The sequence below is a fragment of the Erpetoichthys calabaricus genome, chromosome 5 (genome assembly GCF_900747795.2).
Source record: "Erpetoichthys calabaricus chromosome 5, fErpCal1.3, whole genome shotgun sequence".
NCBI classification, from domain to species: domain Eukaryota; kingdom Metazoa; phylum Chordata; class Cladistia; order Polypteriformes; family Polypteridae; genus Erpetoichthys; species Erpetoichthys calabaricus.
This window is the reverse complement of record NC_041398.2, coordinates 145,163,915-145,183,449: the sequence shown is the minus strand read 5'-3', so window position 1 is coordinate 145,183,449 and position 19,535 is coordinate 145,163,915. Positions and strand designations below refer to the sequence as shown.

The following is a 19,535-nucleotide window of genomic DNA, read 5'->3' as shown; positions in this document are numbered from 1 at the left end:
ATTCATGAAGTAATGGGATTCAAGAGGAATCTGTGTGAGTCCAAATGAAGTGACTATTGGACAAAAACTGAAGCCTGTCCCTATGGAGAGGTTCAAAGGGAGAGAGGCTTTCAATAGCTGTCCTGGGGGAAAAGAGGCAACGGTTATTTAACCATCCATCTTTTTGAACCCAGTTCTTTCTTGTTCTAAATATTTCCTGCTTATCAGCCGTCTACTAATCACTTACTCATTCACCATTGTATTCAAGCCACTTCTCTAGCATATTATTTTATCAATCAAAATGTTAGTGTAATCCTTTCTGTGTAAAAGAATAGTTTTGGCAAAGCTACAATTCATATTGAATAAGCAACTATTTTCTCTCACTTTTTATCTGATGTCCATTAATTTTTGAGTTTCAACAGTCCCTCTGGTTCAGTAACATAATGGCTTTTTGGCCTTGAACACTATTTACCAAAGCAACCTATTCTGTTTCTTTGTCTATTACTATTGTCGTGTGCATTAATTGGCAGCTATGTAGTGTAACCATATTTGACTTGTGAGGCTCCTTTTCATTATTTCTTGTCAGGCATAGTTCACATTCATTGGACTAAGTAAGTTTAGTAAACAGCTTGAAGAACTTGAAAAGCTCTCGGTGTCACATGTTTTGTAGTTGTTTTTTTTTTTATAATTATAATTTTTTATGTAGTGGTTGATCTATATTATTTTTTATTTCAGTGGTTGCATTGCAGCCTCATGGCTCCAGGTCAGGTTAGGTCAGGTTGTGGAGCATGCACTGCTACAGCATGTTGCCGCACCCAGTACATGACGAAACAGCTTGGGATCCTGGTTGGTAACCCCCAAGGCAGGCACACTGTCTAGTCCCATCCTCTGGAAATGACTATCTATTTATCAGATATTACGTGGGTGTCCCCTTGGCCTGGTCCAGCCGCTCAGGTCCCAAAAATAAGAATCCTGCGAGCTGGATCACCCTTTGGAAATCGCGTCACGTGGCCGTAGTGCTGTAACTGATGCTCCCTTACAATGCAGGCAATGTGCCTCATTCAGGACTCTGTGAGCAACTGCACATTCAACACAAAGTCAAACCAGGGGTACCCAAGGATTCTCCGAAATAACACAGTACTGAAGCTGATCGCCAATCAGCTTCAATCACACCTTACGCATTATAATTTATTTGAAAAATTCCAGTCTGGTTTCCGCACTGGTCATAGTACAGAAATGGCACTAACGCGGGTTGTAAATGACATTCTGATATCCTCTGATGAAGGAAACTCCACTGTAATTATGTTGTTAGACTTAAGTGCAGCATTTGACACCATTGACCATTCTATTTTATTGCACAGGCTAGAATATGATGTTGGGCTTACGGGCACTGTGCTCACGACTTAGTTCTTATTTATCAAATCGATTCCAATATGTACAGAAATGTGCTGACAGTACTCCATCATTATACACCGAAGTTCAATATGGTGTCCCGCAGGGCTCAGTACTGGGACCTTTACTGTTTTCACTTTACATGCTTCCACTGGGATCTATCATTAGGAAACATAATGTTAATTTTCACTCATATGCAGGTGACACCCAGTTATACCCTTCATTTAGATCAAATGAAGTTTCTCCAATATTGTCCTTAATTAGTTGTGTTAGTGAATTAAAGGAGTGGATGGATAAGAACTACTTAAAAACAGAGGTGTTAATTGTTGGAGGGAATGACTCCGATCACAACAATATTTTGTCATCATTTAAGTCAGTTGGAATCACCATTAATTTTACTGAATCAGCCCGCAATCTAGGAGTTATCTTTGACTCTAGCATGTCATTTAAAGTGCATATTACAAATTTGTCCAAATCATGTTTCTTCCATCTTAGAAATGTTAGGAAATTAAGGCGCTTTCTAAATAAACAGGATTCTGAGAAACTCATTTATGCATTTATTTCTAGTAGGATTGATTACTGCAATGCGGTGTTCACTGGATGTTCAAACTGTTCTTTATACAGCCTCCAGTTAATCCAAAATGCTGCTGCAAGAATTATTACAAGAACAAGAAAATACAAACACATAACTCCAATTCTTAAATCCTTACACTGACTCCCAGTTATGTTTAGGGCAGATTTCAAAATCCTCCTTTTAACATTAAATGGCCAAGGTCCAGCTTACTTGTCTGAACTTATCATGACTTACAAACCACAGTGCACATTAAGATCTCAAGATGCCAGTCTGCTTATGATTCCAAGGATTAATAAAATAACAGTGGGAGGTTGAGCTTTTAGTTACAGGGCTCCAAAACTGTGGAATGGTCTGCCTGCTACTATAAGAGATGCCCCATATGGTCTCAGCTTTTAAATCCCGGCTGAAGACTCACTACTTCAGTTTAGCATATCCTGACTAGAGCTGCTGATTAACTGTACAGACTGCATCTCTGTTGTTAGTCATTAGCACTAAAACATAAGTAACATGATAGTTATAATTTGTTACTAACCTTCACCTATTCTGTTTCTCTTCTCGGTACTCAAATGTGGCACTTGGTGCCACAGCCCCCCTGCCAAGTTGTTTTGTCTGCCTAAGGTAAAGTCATCCCTGATGGAGGATCACAGGAATCATGGGGTAGAGGGGTCCTTTCATCGGATTGGCTGGCCCAGCGCTGACTCAGCTGTGGAATGGCCAAATGGGGGAGGCAGCTTGATGGCTGAGGTCTCCAGGACTCTAAACAAATCCAAATCATATTATGTGATATCATCTACTGTTAAATTCTGATCTGTACTTGTAAAATTTTTATTTTCATACTGTATTGAGGATTTGTTCTGTTCTGTGTATTGTGTTGTGTTGACCCCCTTCTTTTTGACACCCACTGCACGCCCAACCTACCTGGAAAGAGGTCTCTTTTTGAACTGTCTTTCCCAAGGTTTCTTCCATTTTTTTTCCCTCAAAGGGTTTTTTTTGGGAGTTTTTCCTTGTCTTCTTATAGAGTCAAGGCTGGGAGGCTGTCAAGAGGCAGGGCCTGTTAAAGTCCATTGCGGCACTTCTTGTGTGATTTTGGGCTATACAAAAATAAATTGTATTGTATTGTATTGTACTGAAGGAGTCCAGTCTTTGTCTCAGGTCACTGGACCGCATCCATGTCTCTCAACCATATGGCAAGACAGGAAGCACATGGACTCTAAAAACTTGGACCTTCGTCCTTTTGCGCCACGCACCCCTTTAAAGCAACCTCATAACCGCCCCCCCATGTTCTCCCAATCCATCTACTGACTTCATAGGAAGAGTCACCAGAGACATGAATGTCACTGCTGAGGTAAGTAAATTTCTTGACAAGGTTGACACTCTCTTGGCAGACAGACACACTGCTGATGACTGTGCCTAATAGGTCATTAAAGTCCTGGATCTTGTTTTTTATCCAGGACACTTGTGAGCCCAAACACTCAGACTCCTCGCTGTGTCTCTCGAGAGCCCTGATCAGAGCCTCCACTGACCCCATGAAGATCACAGCATCGTCAGCAAAATCAAGATCAGTGAATCTTTCTTCACCAACAGATGCCCCAAATCATATTATATGATATCATCTACTGTTAAATTCTGCTCTGTACTTCTAAAATTTTTTATTTTTATACTGTATTGAGGATTTGTTCTGTTCTGTGTATTGTATTGTATTGACCCCCTTCTTTTTGGCACCCACTGCATGCCCAACCTACCTGGAAAGGTGTCTCTCTTTGAACTGCCTTTCCCAAGGGTTCTTCCATTTTTTCCCTACAAGGTTTTTTTTGGGGGGAGTTTTTCCTTGTTTTCTTAGAGAGTCAAGGCTGGGGGGCTGTCAAGAGGCAGGGCCTGTTAAAGCCCATTGCGGCACTTCTTGTGTGATTTTGGGCTATACAAAAATAAATTATATTGTATTGTATTGTATGCCCCACAGCCACTGGACCCCATGACCTTGCCCAACACCCAGAGTCATCAAAATAAATTAATGTAAATTGACTTATGAATTGTACACCATATGGAAGTTAATGCTACTGATGTACAGTCTAACTTAAGTACTATGAGAAATGATTGCCAGGATGTCTGTTTCAATTGTTGCTGACTCTGCGACAGGAAATACACATTAAAGTAAAATTTTGCATTATCTCATGGATTATAAAAATCTTGGACGAACTTATGCATGGGCCCTGTAGGTTACAGGGGCTCCAAACTTAATGAACATGTATCAAAAAATATATGTTCTTTGTTTTTCAAAAAAAAATTCTTGCTACTAGACTGGCCAATTGAGTCCTCTTTAATCCCTTTACAGTTATTGCTCATCTAACACTAGTCTCACTAACGCACACACACCATCATTCCAAATTTACATGTCTCCAGTGAACTGCAGCAAGTAATGGAGGGCAGCTGTTGATGCAGCGTTAATGGTGGCAGGGAGGGCTGATTACGAGCTATTGCAATTGAAAGAGTGTCATAAAGAAAGTGATTTGATGTATTTTAGTAATGACAGTTTTTCAGACATGGCTAGTTTTAGTTTCTAGTTCTATTGATGCTGAAGCATATGAAGGTGATTATTGCACAAATGCTAAACTGACATCATTTCTGAATGTGTGTGATGTAACTAGAGCTTTGGGCAACTTTCAGAGTTGCAGTTCACTGGTTTTCTGGGGTATATAGTAAATGTGTAAGATAAGTTCATATGTGACAGCATATTAGATGGAATTGTTAATGGGACATGCACAGAAACGCATCCATCATGCTGGAATCAAATTACAGGGTGCACTTGTGAGCTGATTCCAGTCATGATGAGGTGTTGGCTTTCCTTACACTTATTGTACATAATTCAAAAGCCTGTAGTTGAAATGTACTGATAAAAAAAAAACTTTATTTGAAATGCCTTATGAACTAGAGATCAGGGGTGAAAAATATATCAAGCTTATTTCTCAGATGTTTGCATTTTCTTGACAACAACTTACCTGTCACTTAGCACAAAAGTGAGAAATCATTTTTGAAAATAAAGCCTTTCTTTGATTTATGGAAGTCTACATACCTGAATAAAATGTTGTCTACAAATCACATGGTTTGGAAAGGTAATTTTGGCAATGAAAGAATTCAAATTGCATCTTGTACAGTTGTTGAGTTGGCAGTGGGTCCATTGAGCAACAGGTGAAGTTTATTCTTAGCTTGTCACATGTGCCTAGACTCTGCAAACTTTTGAGAACTAAACAGCTGATGTGTTTTTATTATTTTATTTTACTACATTTCTCAAATGTATTTTAATTGTTTTTATTTTTGTTTTAATTTTTTCTTAGTATTATGTGCTAAAAATAGCTGATGCTGAGAAAATAATGTGCCAGAATAAAGTTTTTGATTTTTTTTCCCTTTCTCTTTTTCTCTCTGAAAAAGTTAATGAATCAGACTCTTTTGTTTTTAATATTTGACAGGGCATACTTGCTCTGAAGGATATCAAGTGTAATTTTATGTTTTGACATTGCATTCTCTGCTCTCTGCCTATACCACTCATAAGCCCAGGGGCTGTTTCTGTTTGCGGTTCTTGTTCTGCTGTGCTTACTCAAGACTCATCAACTTCTAAGCACAAGCATTATACATACAGTAGTTCTCTCGGAAAACCTAGGTGGTGCCTGAACGGTTTTTCAAGCCCAGGGTGCTACTCCCTCCTATATCTGCCCCTGCCAAAAATATTGGTATATGACCTGCAGGTAACTGGTGTCACACATGTGCAGCTAAAAGACTCAAAACATGGTAATTCCTCGCCAAACCAGGGGATGGCAGAGTGCACAATTCCTTGCTATTTTCCATTGACAGACTGTTCATGGGAAATTCTGCTTGGGTCCGACGATGCCACTTCCGGCTCCAGTCCCAAGACGTTACTTCTGGTTCCAGCCCCAATGATGTTGCTTCCTGTTTTGGCCATGTCACCTCCGGTTCCTGCCTGATAACATCATTTCCCATTTCCCTCTATATAAACACCATGTTTGCTTTGTTCTTGTTCTGGACTGAAATCTGTAACACTGAACCACAACCTTCGCTTATTTTTGGCAGCCAAATTCAAGTATATGGGCGGCTGCCCCCAAACCTCTTTCCAAGTTGTGTGAAACTTATTAAACTGGCTACCTACAAAAATAACTAACATTGTAACCAAGTAATGTACTGGACACTAGTACTTTAAGGACTTTCAGAGCTCAACGTCATGTGATTTTGTAATAGTTAGGTGTGTACAAATTTCTGTACTATGTTGGTCTGAAAGGTGTAAAATTTCAAAGTCTTCTCCAGCACTTGACTGATTACTGAAGGGCTCTGTGTCATATTGCAGTGTTGTTAACTACCACTAACAGCTGCAGAACATGCCCTAATACACTGTAGTTTTTCTTTCTTTTCAGTCCCATTGGTTTGTGGGATGGTGTAAATTACAACTAAAATTAATTAACAATAGTACTTGTAATAATTATACAGAAATTACAACAATTACATAGAAAATGTACAGAAGTAGCCTTTAAATGGTTGAAATACTCACAATCAGGCTTAAATAAATCAATTGATAGATAGATAGATAGATAGATAGATAGATTGATAGATAGATAGATAGATAGATAGATAGATAGATAGATAGATAGATAGATAGATACTTTATTAATCCCAAGGGGAAATTCACATACTCCAGCAGCAAAAAATATTAAATTAAAGAGTAATAAAAAATGCAGGTAAAAAACAGACAATAACTTGAATAATGTTCAACGTTTACCCCCTCTGGTGGAATTGAAGAGTCGCATAGTTTGGGGGAGGAATGATCTTCTCAGTCTGTCAGTGGAGCAGGACAGTGACAGCAGTCTGTCGCTGAAACTGCTCCTCTGTCTGGAGATTACACTGTTTAATGGATGTAGTGGATTCTCCATAATTGATAGGAGCCTGCTGAGTGCCTGTTGCTCTGCTACGGATGTCAAACCGTCCAGCTCTATGCCAACAATAGAGCCTGCCTTCCTCACCAGTTTGTCCAGGCGTGAGGCATCCTTCTTCTTAATGCTGCCTCCCCAGCACACCACTGCGTAGAAGAGGGCACTCGCCACAACCATCTGATAGAACATCTGCAGCATCTTACTGCAGATGTTGAAGGATGCCAGTCTTCTAAGGAAGTACAGGCGGCTCTGTCCTTTCTTGCACAGAGAATCAGTATTGGCAGTCCAGTCCAATTTATCGTCCAGCTGCACTCCCAGGTATTTATAGGTCTGCACCCTCTGCACACAGTCACCTCTGATGATCACGGGGTCCATGAGGGGCCTGGGTCTCCTAAAATCCACCACCAGTTCCTTGGTTTTGCTGGTGTTCAGTTGTAGGTGGTTTAAGTCGCACCATTTAACAAAGTCCTTGATGAGGTTTCTATACTCCTCCTCCTGCCCACTCCTGATGCAACCCACGATAGCAGTGTCGTCAGCAAACTTTTGCACGTGGCAGGACTCCAAGTTATATTGGATGTCTGATGTATATAGGCTGAACAGGACCGGAGAAAGTACAGTCCCCTGCTGCGCTCCTGTGTTGCTGACCACAATGTCAGATCTGCAATTCCCGAGACGCACATACTGAGGTCTGTTTGTAAGATAGTCCATGATCCATGCCACCAGGTATGAATCTACTCCCATCTCTGTCAGCTTGTCCCTAAGGAGCAGAGGTTGGATGGTGTTGAAGGCGCTAGAGAAGTCTAGAAACATAATTCTTACAGCGCCACTGCCTCTGTCCAAGTGGGAGAGGGATCGATGTAGCATATAGATGATGGCATCTTCCACTCCCACCTTCTCCTGGTATGCGAACTGCAGAGGGTCGAGGGCGTGTTGGACCTGTGGCCTCAGGTGGTGAAGCAGCAGCCGCTCCATGGTCTTCATCACATGTGATGTTAGAGCGACAGGCCGGAAGTCATTCAGCTCACCAGGACGTGATACCTTTGGGACTGGGGTGATGCAAGATGTTTTCCAAAGCCTCAGGACTTTCCCCTGTTCCAGGCTCAGGTTGAAGATGCACTGTAGAGGACCCCCCAGCTCTGATGCACAGACCTTCAGCAGTCGTGGCGATACTCCATCTGGACCTGCTGCTTTGCTGGCACGAAGTTTCCTCAGCTCTCTGCTCACTTGCGCTGCTGTAATTGTGGGTGGGGATGTCTCTCCTATGTTGGTATCAGCAGAAGGATGTGTAGAGAGTGCAGTACTCCAAGGTGAGAGTGGGTTAGGGTGGTCAAACCTGTTAAAGAAGATGTTCATTTGGTTTGCTCTCTTCACGTCTCTCTCGATGGTGGTACCCCGCTTCAAGCTGCAGCCAGTGATGATCTTCATCCCATCCCACACTTCCTTCATGCTGTTGTTCTGCAACTTCTGCTCCAGCTTTCTCCTGTACTGCTCCTTCGCCGCCCTGAGCTGGACTCGGAGTTCCTTCTGCACGCGCTTTAGCTCATGCTGATCACCGTCTTTAAAAGCCCTTTTTTTCTGGTTCAAAAGGCCCTTGATGTCACTTGTAATCCATGGCTTGTTGTTAGCATAGCAGTGTACAGTTCTTACTGGAACTACAGTGTCCATACAGAAGTTGATGTAGTCAGTAGTGCAGTCAACAACCTCCTCAATGTTCTCACTATGTGATCCCTGCAGGATATCCCAGTCTGTAGTTCCAAAACATTGTCTCAGAGCATTCTCAGCCTCCGGGGTCCACTTCCTGAATGATTGTGTGGTTACAGGTAGGACTCTCACTTTTGGTTTGTAGTGAGGCTGAAGCAGAACCAGGTTATGATCTCCTTTCCCAAGCACAGGCAGCGGGGTGGCGCTGTATGCGTCTTTAACGTTTGCATACAGTAAATCAATAGTCTTATTTCCCCGGGTGTTGCAGTCCACATACTGGGAGAATGCAGGTAATGTTTTGATTGGTGCCCCTATTTAGCTCAAGTGAACGAATCCAATGAGTTCACAGATTAAAACAGTGAAATTGTCTGTATTTTCTTTGTCTGCTTCACCCAGCTTTTGGGTTGCAAGGTACTGGTCAGAAAGCAACCCTGGCAGAGCACCAGGAAGTATTTCACATACAAGTAAGCAGTGATTCTTAAACTCAATCCTGTGGACCCCACATAGCTGCAAGTTTCTGTTCCAACCAGTTTTCTGATCAGTGAGTCATATTACCTCAGAATAATGTTATTTAATGGACTTTGGATTTCAAACCTGATGCTGTAATTTCACATCCTGATACTGACACTGTGCAACCATGAGTAAGTCACTTACCCTTCCTGTGCTCCAACTTAAAGAACAACTGGTGTAAGTCACCTCGGATAAAGGCATCAGATAAATAATAAGTAATTTAATTAAGTTTTCCTTTTTTCTCTTCTCCTTTCTGTATTCAGAAAAGAACAATTTTGTTTTTGTTTCTTTTACAATATAAAAAGTTTAGAAATATTAGAATTTTTGCCATAGCTTTAAATGCTTAACTTGCTTTTATTGTTTTCCTATAAATTTGGCTGTTTTCTGTGTAATTTGCTCCCATAATTGTATAATAATAATAATTAACAATGAGCAGAGCAGACACTGAATGCTGAATGGCAAGTACTTCAACATCAGACCACTAACATACTCATAAAGAAATGGATTAAATAACCAGAATACTAGGAAAAACATAATAAAAATCATGATGATGAAAATCTTAAACTCAAGGTTAAGAAAAAACACAATTCTCTTGTGACATGCACAAATGCTTGGTACATTCATTAACCAAACTTAGTTTTGTGATTTTTCTATATTGACCCCAAAACATCTAGGAAACCACAGCTTGCTTAATTAAGCTAGGAGTCTAATTAAAAGAGAATTTGGTTGGAACAAAAGCCTGCAGTCACATGGAGTCCCCAGAACTGAGTCTGAGAACTAGACGAAGGTCATTACTATTATATGGCTGAGGTGACCTGCATTTTTGTTGCTGTTTATTCGGCTGACCACTGATTCACTCCTAGCCATTAAATCACAGAGTTTATGCAAAAAGGTTACTTATGTTTCGTTAACAACGAACGCAATATTCAACAGAGAATAAATTGATTTTCTTCATTAAAATTAATCAATTATTTGAAAAAATATATATATCATTTAAAATGATTTGATCAATTAATTGAAATAAAGAAACTTTCCACATTCGTTCGTTACATCATTTTCCGGCCACTTTCACGTTCACAGCTTTGAGACCAGTCAGATTCCTTTGCTAGATTTACACTTGAGTTTTGCACGGCCCAACGTGGTACGTGGATTATATTATTCAATGACAAACTTGCAACACTTACATATCTAATGAATGCGACTAAGTATGAGTAGCCACCAGCCAACTAAGTAGTGGCAAAAAAAGATAATGTGATCAAACTAGTCTAAATAAATCAATTCGCGCATCTGTCAATGTTTTGAAAACTCGTTTCATTTACTGTACGCACAAGCTTCTTGAATAAGCAAATAGAAAAGGGTATTCCAGGTGCTCGTGATTATTTTAATAAAAAATAAGACTAAAGGTTCACTGCGGAAGAGAGCGGAGTATGCGCGTGCCACTTGTGACAAGCGAGCTCGCGCTCTTCCAGACCCGCCCAGCGGAGGGCTGTATCATTAACACGTGGGCGCCGGAGAAAAAGGGAGCTATTTGTTTCGACTGCACACACCTGTGCGAAAAAGTACATTTTGTGTGTCATATCTTGGCAGAAGTTAGGACTTTAGTGAAAATACTTCTATTTGAAACCTGTTGTGTTTTCACGAAACGAAAGTTTACCCGGAGGCGTTTCATATTTGTGGTGTACTTTTACTCCTAAATGTCGATCGTCTCGGATTGTTTAGGATCCCTTCAGAGCTGTTTGGAGTACGATAGACACGAGGATAGTCGGCAGTAACGATCAAATTTTGACTGCATTAGGTTCTGCGTTTGCATTTGAGTAGCCCGTTGTGTACCATAGAGGTAAACATAATTCACAGTATGGAAACCCAAGACTACGACGTTATTACGTCTTTTCTGGGAGACTGGGGACCCTTCCAGAGGACTGTTTTCTTTCTGCTCAGCTGCAGCACCATCCCTAATGGCTACGTGGGGCTGTCCATGGTATTTCTGGCGGACACACCGTCGCATTACTGCCGGGTGCCCACAGGGAATGGCAGCGGTTCAACTCTCAATCAGTCGCTTATCCCGTCTGTAGCGGTCAATGGGACACTAACGCTCAGTAGATGCACCCGTTTCAAGTGGAGAAGAGATGGTCAGGTGAACGAAACGGAGGAATGTCTGCAGGGCTGGGAATACAGCAAAGAAAGGTACATCTCCACAATTGTGACTGAGGTAAGAATATGCAGACGGCCCAGGTTATGGTCTTTAGTCGTATATTTAACTAATCAAACATTTAACGCATTGTATTGATGAAAAAGTAATATTAACTGTCACAAAGTAGTAGTGAATTGACATAAGTTGTTATTTAATTGTTACAGGAACAGAAAACTGCTGTGGATTGACTTCCTTCTCACACTACTGGCGGGTAAACCGCTCCTTTTGCGCCGTCTGTGGCACAGTCACGCTAACATACACAAATGCATCTAAGTTCAGAGAGGTCTGTGTGCACAGCAGACCCACAACACACTACATATTCGGTCACTGTGCAAGTCTTCATGATAATCTTTGTCTTTCATGCTTGTTCACGGACACGGTGGTGTTTGATTCATTTTGTGCAGCGATTAGTCATCAAACCGCATATTCAGTATACCGTTCTGGGAAAACACAGTACTGTACATCGAAAATACACTGAAACTTGCACGTCAAATAACTTTAAGAAACTATGCTTTAGATTGTCATAAAGTAGCCGTGGATATAAATGTTATTTTCAAATAACACCGAATTATGAACGATCAGAATACATTTCGTGACTTAAGTTTAGTGTTTTTAAATACTTGTAATCATAAAATTATATGCCCCAGTCACAAATTGTATGGTATAGATTGGGATTCATTTTTTTTTTTAATTCTTACTGTAATACTAGGGTGTTGTACCGTGTTAGCCATTATTAATGTAGAGAAAAGCCAAGCAAAATAACACCTTTTATAGGCTAACTAAAAAGATTACAATATGCAAGCTTTCGAGGCAACTCAGGCCCCTTCTTCAGGCAAGATGTAATGTACAGTAATTCCTATGTATTTAAAAGACTAATTTCCCATAATTAAAGCTTTGCGCCTACACTCGGTGAATACAAAAATAAACCGAATTGAAATAGTGGATTTGTACACATGTGTACATACAGCAACAATTATACAATTTCAGCTGTTGGAGCTCATAAGATGCTGTAATATTTCAAGGTATGACAAAGAAAATACTATACAAATTTATACAAGTTAAAATATTTAATTTTAGGTGACCATAATTGTTGACCTCTTAACCCTGATCAAGATAATTAGGATTAAAATGAGTAATGGATTGTTTAATACAAAGTACAAGTCGCTTTTTTTATCTAGTTTTCAGTTTAGGTTTGTCAGTGAATAGTACTGTAAAGAAACACTTTTTTAGCTACTATATTAACATTTACTTAATGCATTCTTTAGTTCAAGGTGAAGTTTTTTTTTTTAACATGCATTTAGTGTCTTTCAGTTTATTATTTTGAGACGGAGAGAATTACAACAGATCGAAAAGACTAGAATTTTGTGCATTGTTTTTTAACTCCTTGTTCTTTTACTGATTGCAAAAGTGTGCATTGAATGGCAGAAGCATTCACCATTGATGTGAGCAGTTAATTCAAGTTACCAACACTTATACCAAACTCATGTTTGACACTTATATTCTTGTACATCTTCCCTCCTTGGAGTATTATTGGTAATGAGACTTCTGCTCTGTGCCAGTAGATGTTAATATATGAATATCCAAGCTGATAAACGTATGCAAGTAGAAGCAAACGTTCTGACTTGCAATTTCCTAGCCATCAGGAGCTATGGTGATTGTTATGCTCCAGCAACGTGTGTGTATCCACAACACCAGTTAAATCACCCACTTTGTTGAATGCATAGAACACCAAATGAATAGTAGGCAGCAAGACAGAGCAAGAAAAGAAGGCGAATTCTTAAATAAAATATCAACAAAGCCAAGATAATATAGAATTGTGTGTGTCCTGGGGTCCTAATACCTTTTGGGAATGTCTTGTTAAAGCAGAAAGCTTGCAGGTTGACCGCTGTGATTCTGTTGTCAAAGAGACAGTTGCTTCACCTGGAAACCCTAAGTTCTATGGTCCGTAAACCTTAATAGGCATAAATGCTGAGTATTTCGCTTTTGAGTATTTGATTAAAAAGAAGTCCAGATGTTTGACTGCTTTTGAACAGCTTCATTTCTTTGCTTCCCTGATGATCATGTATCATGGAATGGCTCATTATAATACACAGAAAAGCATCTTTTAAAGAATAACAATAGAAGACCACTGTTACTGAGTAGCTGATAACTGAGTTAGAGGCTGTAGCAATTAACACATTTTTATATGTGTGTTTTGGGTTGGTTTTTTTTCTATATAGAACCTGAATTGAAAAAGTGTTATTTCCTTGTTTCTTTGGTTACACAACGTGGTATTATGCATAATGTGATTGTGATCGTCATGTCAATTATGTCGTGGAATATGATGCCATAAATATGACAGCGATATCAATCATTACAGGGTTGGACGAATTGTAAATGCATATGGCAGCCTACTGGGCAACCTGCTTTGCAAGCTTTGTTGTCTGTTTCTTGTAGTCCGTCTTTATATATGGGGTGGAGTGTTACCTGCAGGTTTTTATAGCAGTGTTTTTTGTAAAGTTTTGTTGTATACTAGTGCATAACCCTCTTCTACAACAATTTAAACACAAATCACATATTGTAGGAGAATATTAAAATAGGTGATTTTTAAGGATTATGTTCTGTTGATGCATGGTCTTTTTACAATTGACACAAATATATTGTCAAAAGTGAACTAAAATATAGCATAACGTATTCTCAGATTTTGTTTTCAGGCATAATTTAGACCTCTCCAATTAGTTTCTCTGACAAAGCATCATCAGGTTTACCTTGAGGGTTATTCTGAAGTGCAATATATCTTTCATAGTGTCCTACACCTTTAGCTGGCCACAGCAAGTGATCTACATATGTATACAGCTGATTAAACTTTGTCACGCTTGTCCCATTAAGTGGGACCACATATTGGTAAAAATGAGGTTTAGCCTTGAAAGCATTCTCACATTCCATAGCCTTTGAGCAAATAGTAAAGAGCATTTTCACAACCTCCATTATACCAGTGAGGAAGGTATTATTATTGTAGGTATCTTATTTTTTAATGATATTCCTCTTGTTACCTTTCTGGGACTTCATAAGACAAAATCTATTTGTAATAGATAAAAATCCTCTGATTTTGAAAGATTACTATCCAACCCCTAACCCAGGGGTGGGCAAAGTCGTTCCTGGAGGGCCGCAGTGGCTGCAGGTTTTTGGTCCAACCCAGTTGCTTAATAAGAAGCTCTTATTGCATCAACTGACACTTCTGCTTCATTTTAGTTGTCTCACTCGTTAGGATTTTGAACTCTTATTGCTTATTTTAGTCTTAAACAGCTGTAGTCTTGGTTTTTAATTTCTCCTTATCAGCAATAAGATGCAAATCACAAAAGAAACCAGCATTTCTCCATTTAGCTTGTTTCCATTTATACCCATGTGTATTTATCACACACTATTGGGTTTAATTAAATACTAGGAAGGAAAATGAAAAAAAAAAAACAGAAGTGAAGGACTGAGAATTAGTCATCCGTTTTAGACTTCAGATCATTTGAATGTTATCCTTAGGAAAAAAAAAATCTGGCATACAAGAATGAGCTGACATGGCAGAGTTCAAGCACTAGCACGCCATGAAATGAAATTATTGGCAAGGATTGTTTTTTAATTAAGCAACTGGGTTGGAACAAAAACCTGCAGCCACTGCGGCCCTCCAGGACTGACTTTGCCCATCCCTGCCCTAACCTGTAATGCTGAAAATCTGACTGGAGTATTGGAACATCAAAGCCATTACATGTGATCAACAAGCTGCTGAATATTTAAGATAATTTTCTTAGCAATAGCAAACCCTGCTGCATTAGTGTACATTTTTGTTTTCATGTTGTACATTTCATGAAATGACTTCTCACATCAGCATTTCCTACATCTTCCAGGTTGATTAGCATAGTAAACAGTCTAATGTTACTGTGCCTCCTCACCTTTTCAAGCCTAAAATTAGTTTTGCCCAAAAACATAGCATAGAGAAGGGTACAGCAGGGTCAGCTGAAAAAGTTATAGTATTTGATAAGTTATTTTTAATTTATTGCTTGTAATTATGATTTCACTTGTAAGTCATAATGAAACAGTAGTGCAACAGTTTGTTTTTTTTTATATTAATTTTTTTGACCCATAACAATCTATGTATATATTGAGAGATACTGCTTGGTTAAAATTTCAAAACCTGTTCACATTTTGGATTGTTTGACTTTGCTTTTTATAAAGCATTGTGCATGTCTCCTATTGTAAAAATTTAACGGGGCAGTTATTGATAGTATGTAGTGCTTTGATAGAGCTGTTCTTCTATTGATATTAAAGGTTTTAAATACCAGTGCATTTAAACAAGTTATAGTGATAAATACTTGGATTATATAATGTGCAGTCAAGAAAAAGCAACTAAAGAAGGAAAACTTTCAAAGTTGCAATTTTGAAGAAGGATTTATGTATGTACTTTAAAATTTAAATTCTGTCTTTCTGTTGCAGCATTATGCGAAAGCCCCAGTACCTATTTCTACATAACTTTACAATTATTTCCAGTATAGCCAAACTTAGAAAATCTTAACTTTTATTAGCATACTAGCTGTGTTACCAGTCTAAGATGGATGGAAATCTAAGTAATCCATGTAGACGTCATGGTTTTTATTTGATACATAGGTTGTCCATTTGATCTGGTATAATATGCACCACATTAGAACAATCTAAATGGACCATTCAGCCCAACAAAGCCTGCCAGTCCTATCCACTTATTTCTTTAAAAAAAAAAAAATCAAGTCTAGTTTTGAAAGACCCTAAAGTCTTACTGCTTATTACACTACTTGACTTGGTAGCTTATTCCAAATGTCTATGGTTCTCTGTTTAAAGAAAAATGTCCTAATGTTTGTGCAAAATTTACCCTTAACAAATTTCCAACTGTGTCCGTGTTCTTGATGAACTCATTTTAAAATAAGTCTTGATCCATTGTACTAATTCCCTTCATAATTTTAAACACTTCAGTCATGTCACCTCTTAATCTTTTGCTTAAACTGAAAAGGCTTAGCTGTTTGATATGTTCCTTCGTAATTCATTCCCCAGTAGCCCTGGAATAGGCCTAGTCACTCGTCTGGACGTTTTCCAGCACTGCTAGGTCATTTTTGTAGCCTGGAGACCAAAACTTCATACAGTACTCGAGACGAGGCCTTGCAAGTGCATTATAAAGCTTGAGCATAACCTCCTTGGATTTGTCCTCTATACATTGTGCTATATAACCTAACAGTCTGTTAGTCTTTTTCATGGCTTTTGAACACTGTCTGGAAATTGATAGCGTAGAGTCCACTATGACTCCTAAATCCTTCTCATAAATTGTTTTCTCGATTTTCAGACTTCCCATTGTGTATTCAAACCTAACAATTTTACTTTTTTATGTGTAATACTTTACATTTACTGACATTATCTGCCACACATCTGCCCAAGCCTGAATGCTGTCCAAGTCCTTCTGTAATGATTTAATGGATTCCAAATTATCTGCCAATCCACCTATTTTGGTATGATCTGCAAACTTAACCAGCTTGTTACTTATATTCCTATCCAAATCATTTATATATAGATATATATAAAATGGCAGTGGCCCTAGTATTGACCCCTGAGGAACACCACTTTTAACATCAGCCAATTCTGATAAGGTTCCTCACACCATCACTCTCTGCTTCCTGTGTCTGAGCCAATTTTGCACCCATTTACAAACATCATCCTGAACACCCACTTCTTTTAGTTTGATGCTCAACCTCTTGTGTGGCACCTTATCAGATGCATTTTGAAAGTCAACATAAATAATATCTCATGCTCCACTTTGATCTTCTACTTTTGTTGCTTCCTCTTAGAATTCTAGCATGTTAATAAAACATGACCTCCCTCTGCCTTACCCATGCTTACTTATCAGAAAAACTCCTGTCCTTGCCATGTGCTGCTCCTTAATAATTCCTTCCATTAATTTTCCTGTGATATACATTAAGCTTACTGTCCTATAGTTTCTTGGATCGGCCTGGTCACACTTTTTATATAACAGGATAATATTTGCCATTTTCTAGTCCTTCGGAATATCCCCAGTGTGCAATGAGTTCCTAAAATATGTGTCAAGGGTTTATATACTGTATGTACTCATTAGCTTCATTTAGGTCCTGGTGCTTTGTTTGATTTCTGCCTGTTTAATCTGAGCAGTACTTCTCCCTCTACAATTTCTAAATCGCTCCAATCCTCCTTAATAGTCACATTTACTAATGGGAGGTTATCTGCTTCCTTACTTGTAAACACCTCAGAAAAATGTAAGTTTAGAGCATCTACTATTTCACTGTCTATCTTTTAATTACCCTTTACTATTGCTTATGCATTGTATTGGCAGTAATAATTATTGAGAATTATTGAGAATTTTGAAATATTTAAGCGTGTTGGGGGGGGGGGGGGGGGGGGAATTTTGCCACTCAGTAGTTCTTTAATGGTTGATTGTATCAAGTATCTGTTCCCTCTTCTCTGAATGCTAATTTTATGGAGAACAAAAAAATGTCATATTAAGCTTTTACCTAGTGTAAATAATTAGTGAGCAAATGGCCTATTTGTGACAAGATCCATACTTGATTTGGAGTAACAAAAAGTCTGTGGAGACAATGGGAGTGAGAGGTGGTGGACACTTCATGGAGAGCTGTCTTGGGAATGAGGAGGGTGTATGTCATTTGACCTTTATTTATCTCTCGGAGGTCGAGTTGTGATGCGTTCTACAAACTCTATAGCATTTCAACATTACTGAACTATTGAGATAATTATAAGTTCTACACATTTCTCCTTATTCTAGAATTGATTCTATTTCTGTAAATCTCCCTTAATTTCACAGTAAAATTTGACAGGAGCTTAATAAGCCCAGAAACACTTAAATGCTAAATAATACAAAAAACACAATTCTTTTTACTGCAGTGCTGAGGCCATAAATGTCATATCTGCTTTTTATTTATTTTAAACATGTAATGTACATTTTATTACTGTTCTAGGTGAAGCCAGATGGAAGAGCTAATAATTATTAAATATAAGAAAATTATGAAAAAAAAATTCTTTTAAAATATATTAATAATAATTCTTTGCATTTTATATAGCTCTTTTCTCACTACTCAAAGTGCTCAGCAATTGCAGGTTAAGGGCCTTGCTCAAGGACCCAACAGAGCAGAGTCCCTTTTTTGGCATTTACGGGATTCGAACCGGCAACCTTCCAATTGCCAGTGCAGATCCTTAGCCTCAGAGCATTTATTTTTTTTGCAAAGTACTGTATACAAAGCAACATTTACTTTACCATAAAAGTGAAAGTGACTTATTTTGATTCGGAAATTGCAAAAAAAATATACAGATTAAGCTGTTTGAATAGTCAATTTATTTTTATTGAAAAAATGCATTACATAAGCAATATAATTATACTGTATATTAATCAGTGTTTAGATTCAGTTTCCTTTATATCAGTACTTGTCCATAAGTAAGTCGGATGGTGTGCTTCACGGAGGTAGTGTTAAAGCCATTTATCGTAGACCTAAGTTAATTAAGTAGCAATGATGTCAGGCAGCAGCGTAATTGTTATAAATAAATAGAAATCTATAAAACACTGATTCATATGAGCAGTTTAAAATTCTCTTCTCTTTGACATGAGTTCACATTTTTGAGAGCCAGTGTTTCCCACCTTGCTTGTTAACATTAGCAACTCTGTTAGCTACCTAAATTTAGCTATCCATAAACCATCTTCAGAAAGATTAGCTGTCACTTACTAAGTACAGGCATGTGCTGTTTGGTTGATTAGTGCTGGAAAAGCAGGTGTTTTTTATACAAGCCTTGCAGTGCATTTGAATATTTTATCAGCATGCATTTCTCTTTGAAGTCATTCTCACATTTTTCAAAAGTTGGTAAATTGATATATTTAATGGGTGTCATGCTAAATGTGGTGCTATTACTCTTATTTTGCAGGACGTTTTAAGAACGTGGTTAATTTTACAAACAAGAACAGTTGTGCAATCAGCATGTGATCCAAGCATGATGGAGGCAGAAGAAAGCATAAAATTATGTGACATGTTTTAATACAATAGTGGCAGTCTTGCATGATAAACTATTTCTAGTATTGCAATTTATAGGGCATAAGCCCCTGTCCTTTTGGTTTAAAAAGTAAAATGGTTCAAATTTAACAACCTAAAAATAACTGCTCAACTGTTTGTACGTTATATACTTGGAATTGAGGAAATTTTTTTTTTCTTTTTCACATTCCATATTAAGTGAT

At 38.4% G+C, this 19,535-nt stretch overlaps 2 protein-coding genes across 5 annotated transcripts in view; both read left to right on the top strand.

Annotated features, from left to right (window-relative positions):
* The window catches only part of trappc11 (trafficking protein particle complex subunit 11), a 973,608-nt gene that overhangs the window by 343,113 nt on the left and 610,960 nt on the right, over window positions 1-19,535 (top strand). The gene's annotated exons all lie outside the window — the stretch shown is intronic.
* LOC114652800 (solute carrier family 22 member 4-like) overlaps window positions 10,543-19,535 on the top strand; it is a 137,682-nt gene continuing 128,689 nt past the window's right edge. Inside the window, exon 1 of one of the 2 annotated variants that reach the window (XM_051928443.1) lies at window positions 10,543-11,299. In XM_051928443.1, coding sequence (XP_051784403.1) covers window positions 10,946-11,299 — 354 coding nt within the window. In that variant the 5' untranslated portion in view covers window positions 10,543-10,945. The remainder of the gene's footprint in view (window positions 11,300-19,535) is intronic. The other variant, XM_051928444.1, reaches the window with a different exon arrangement.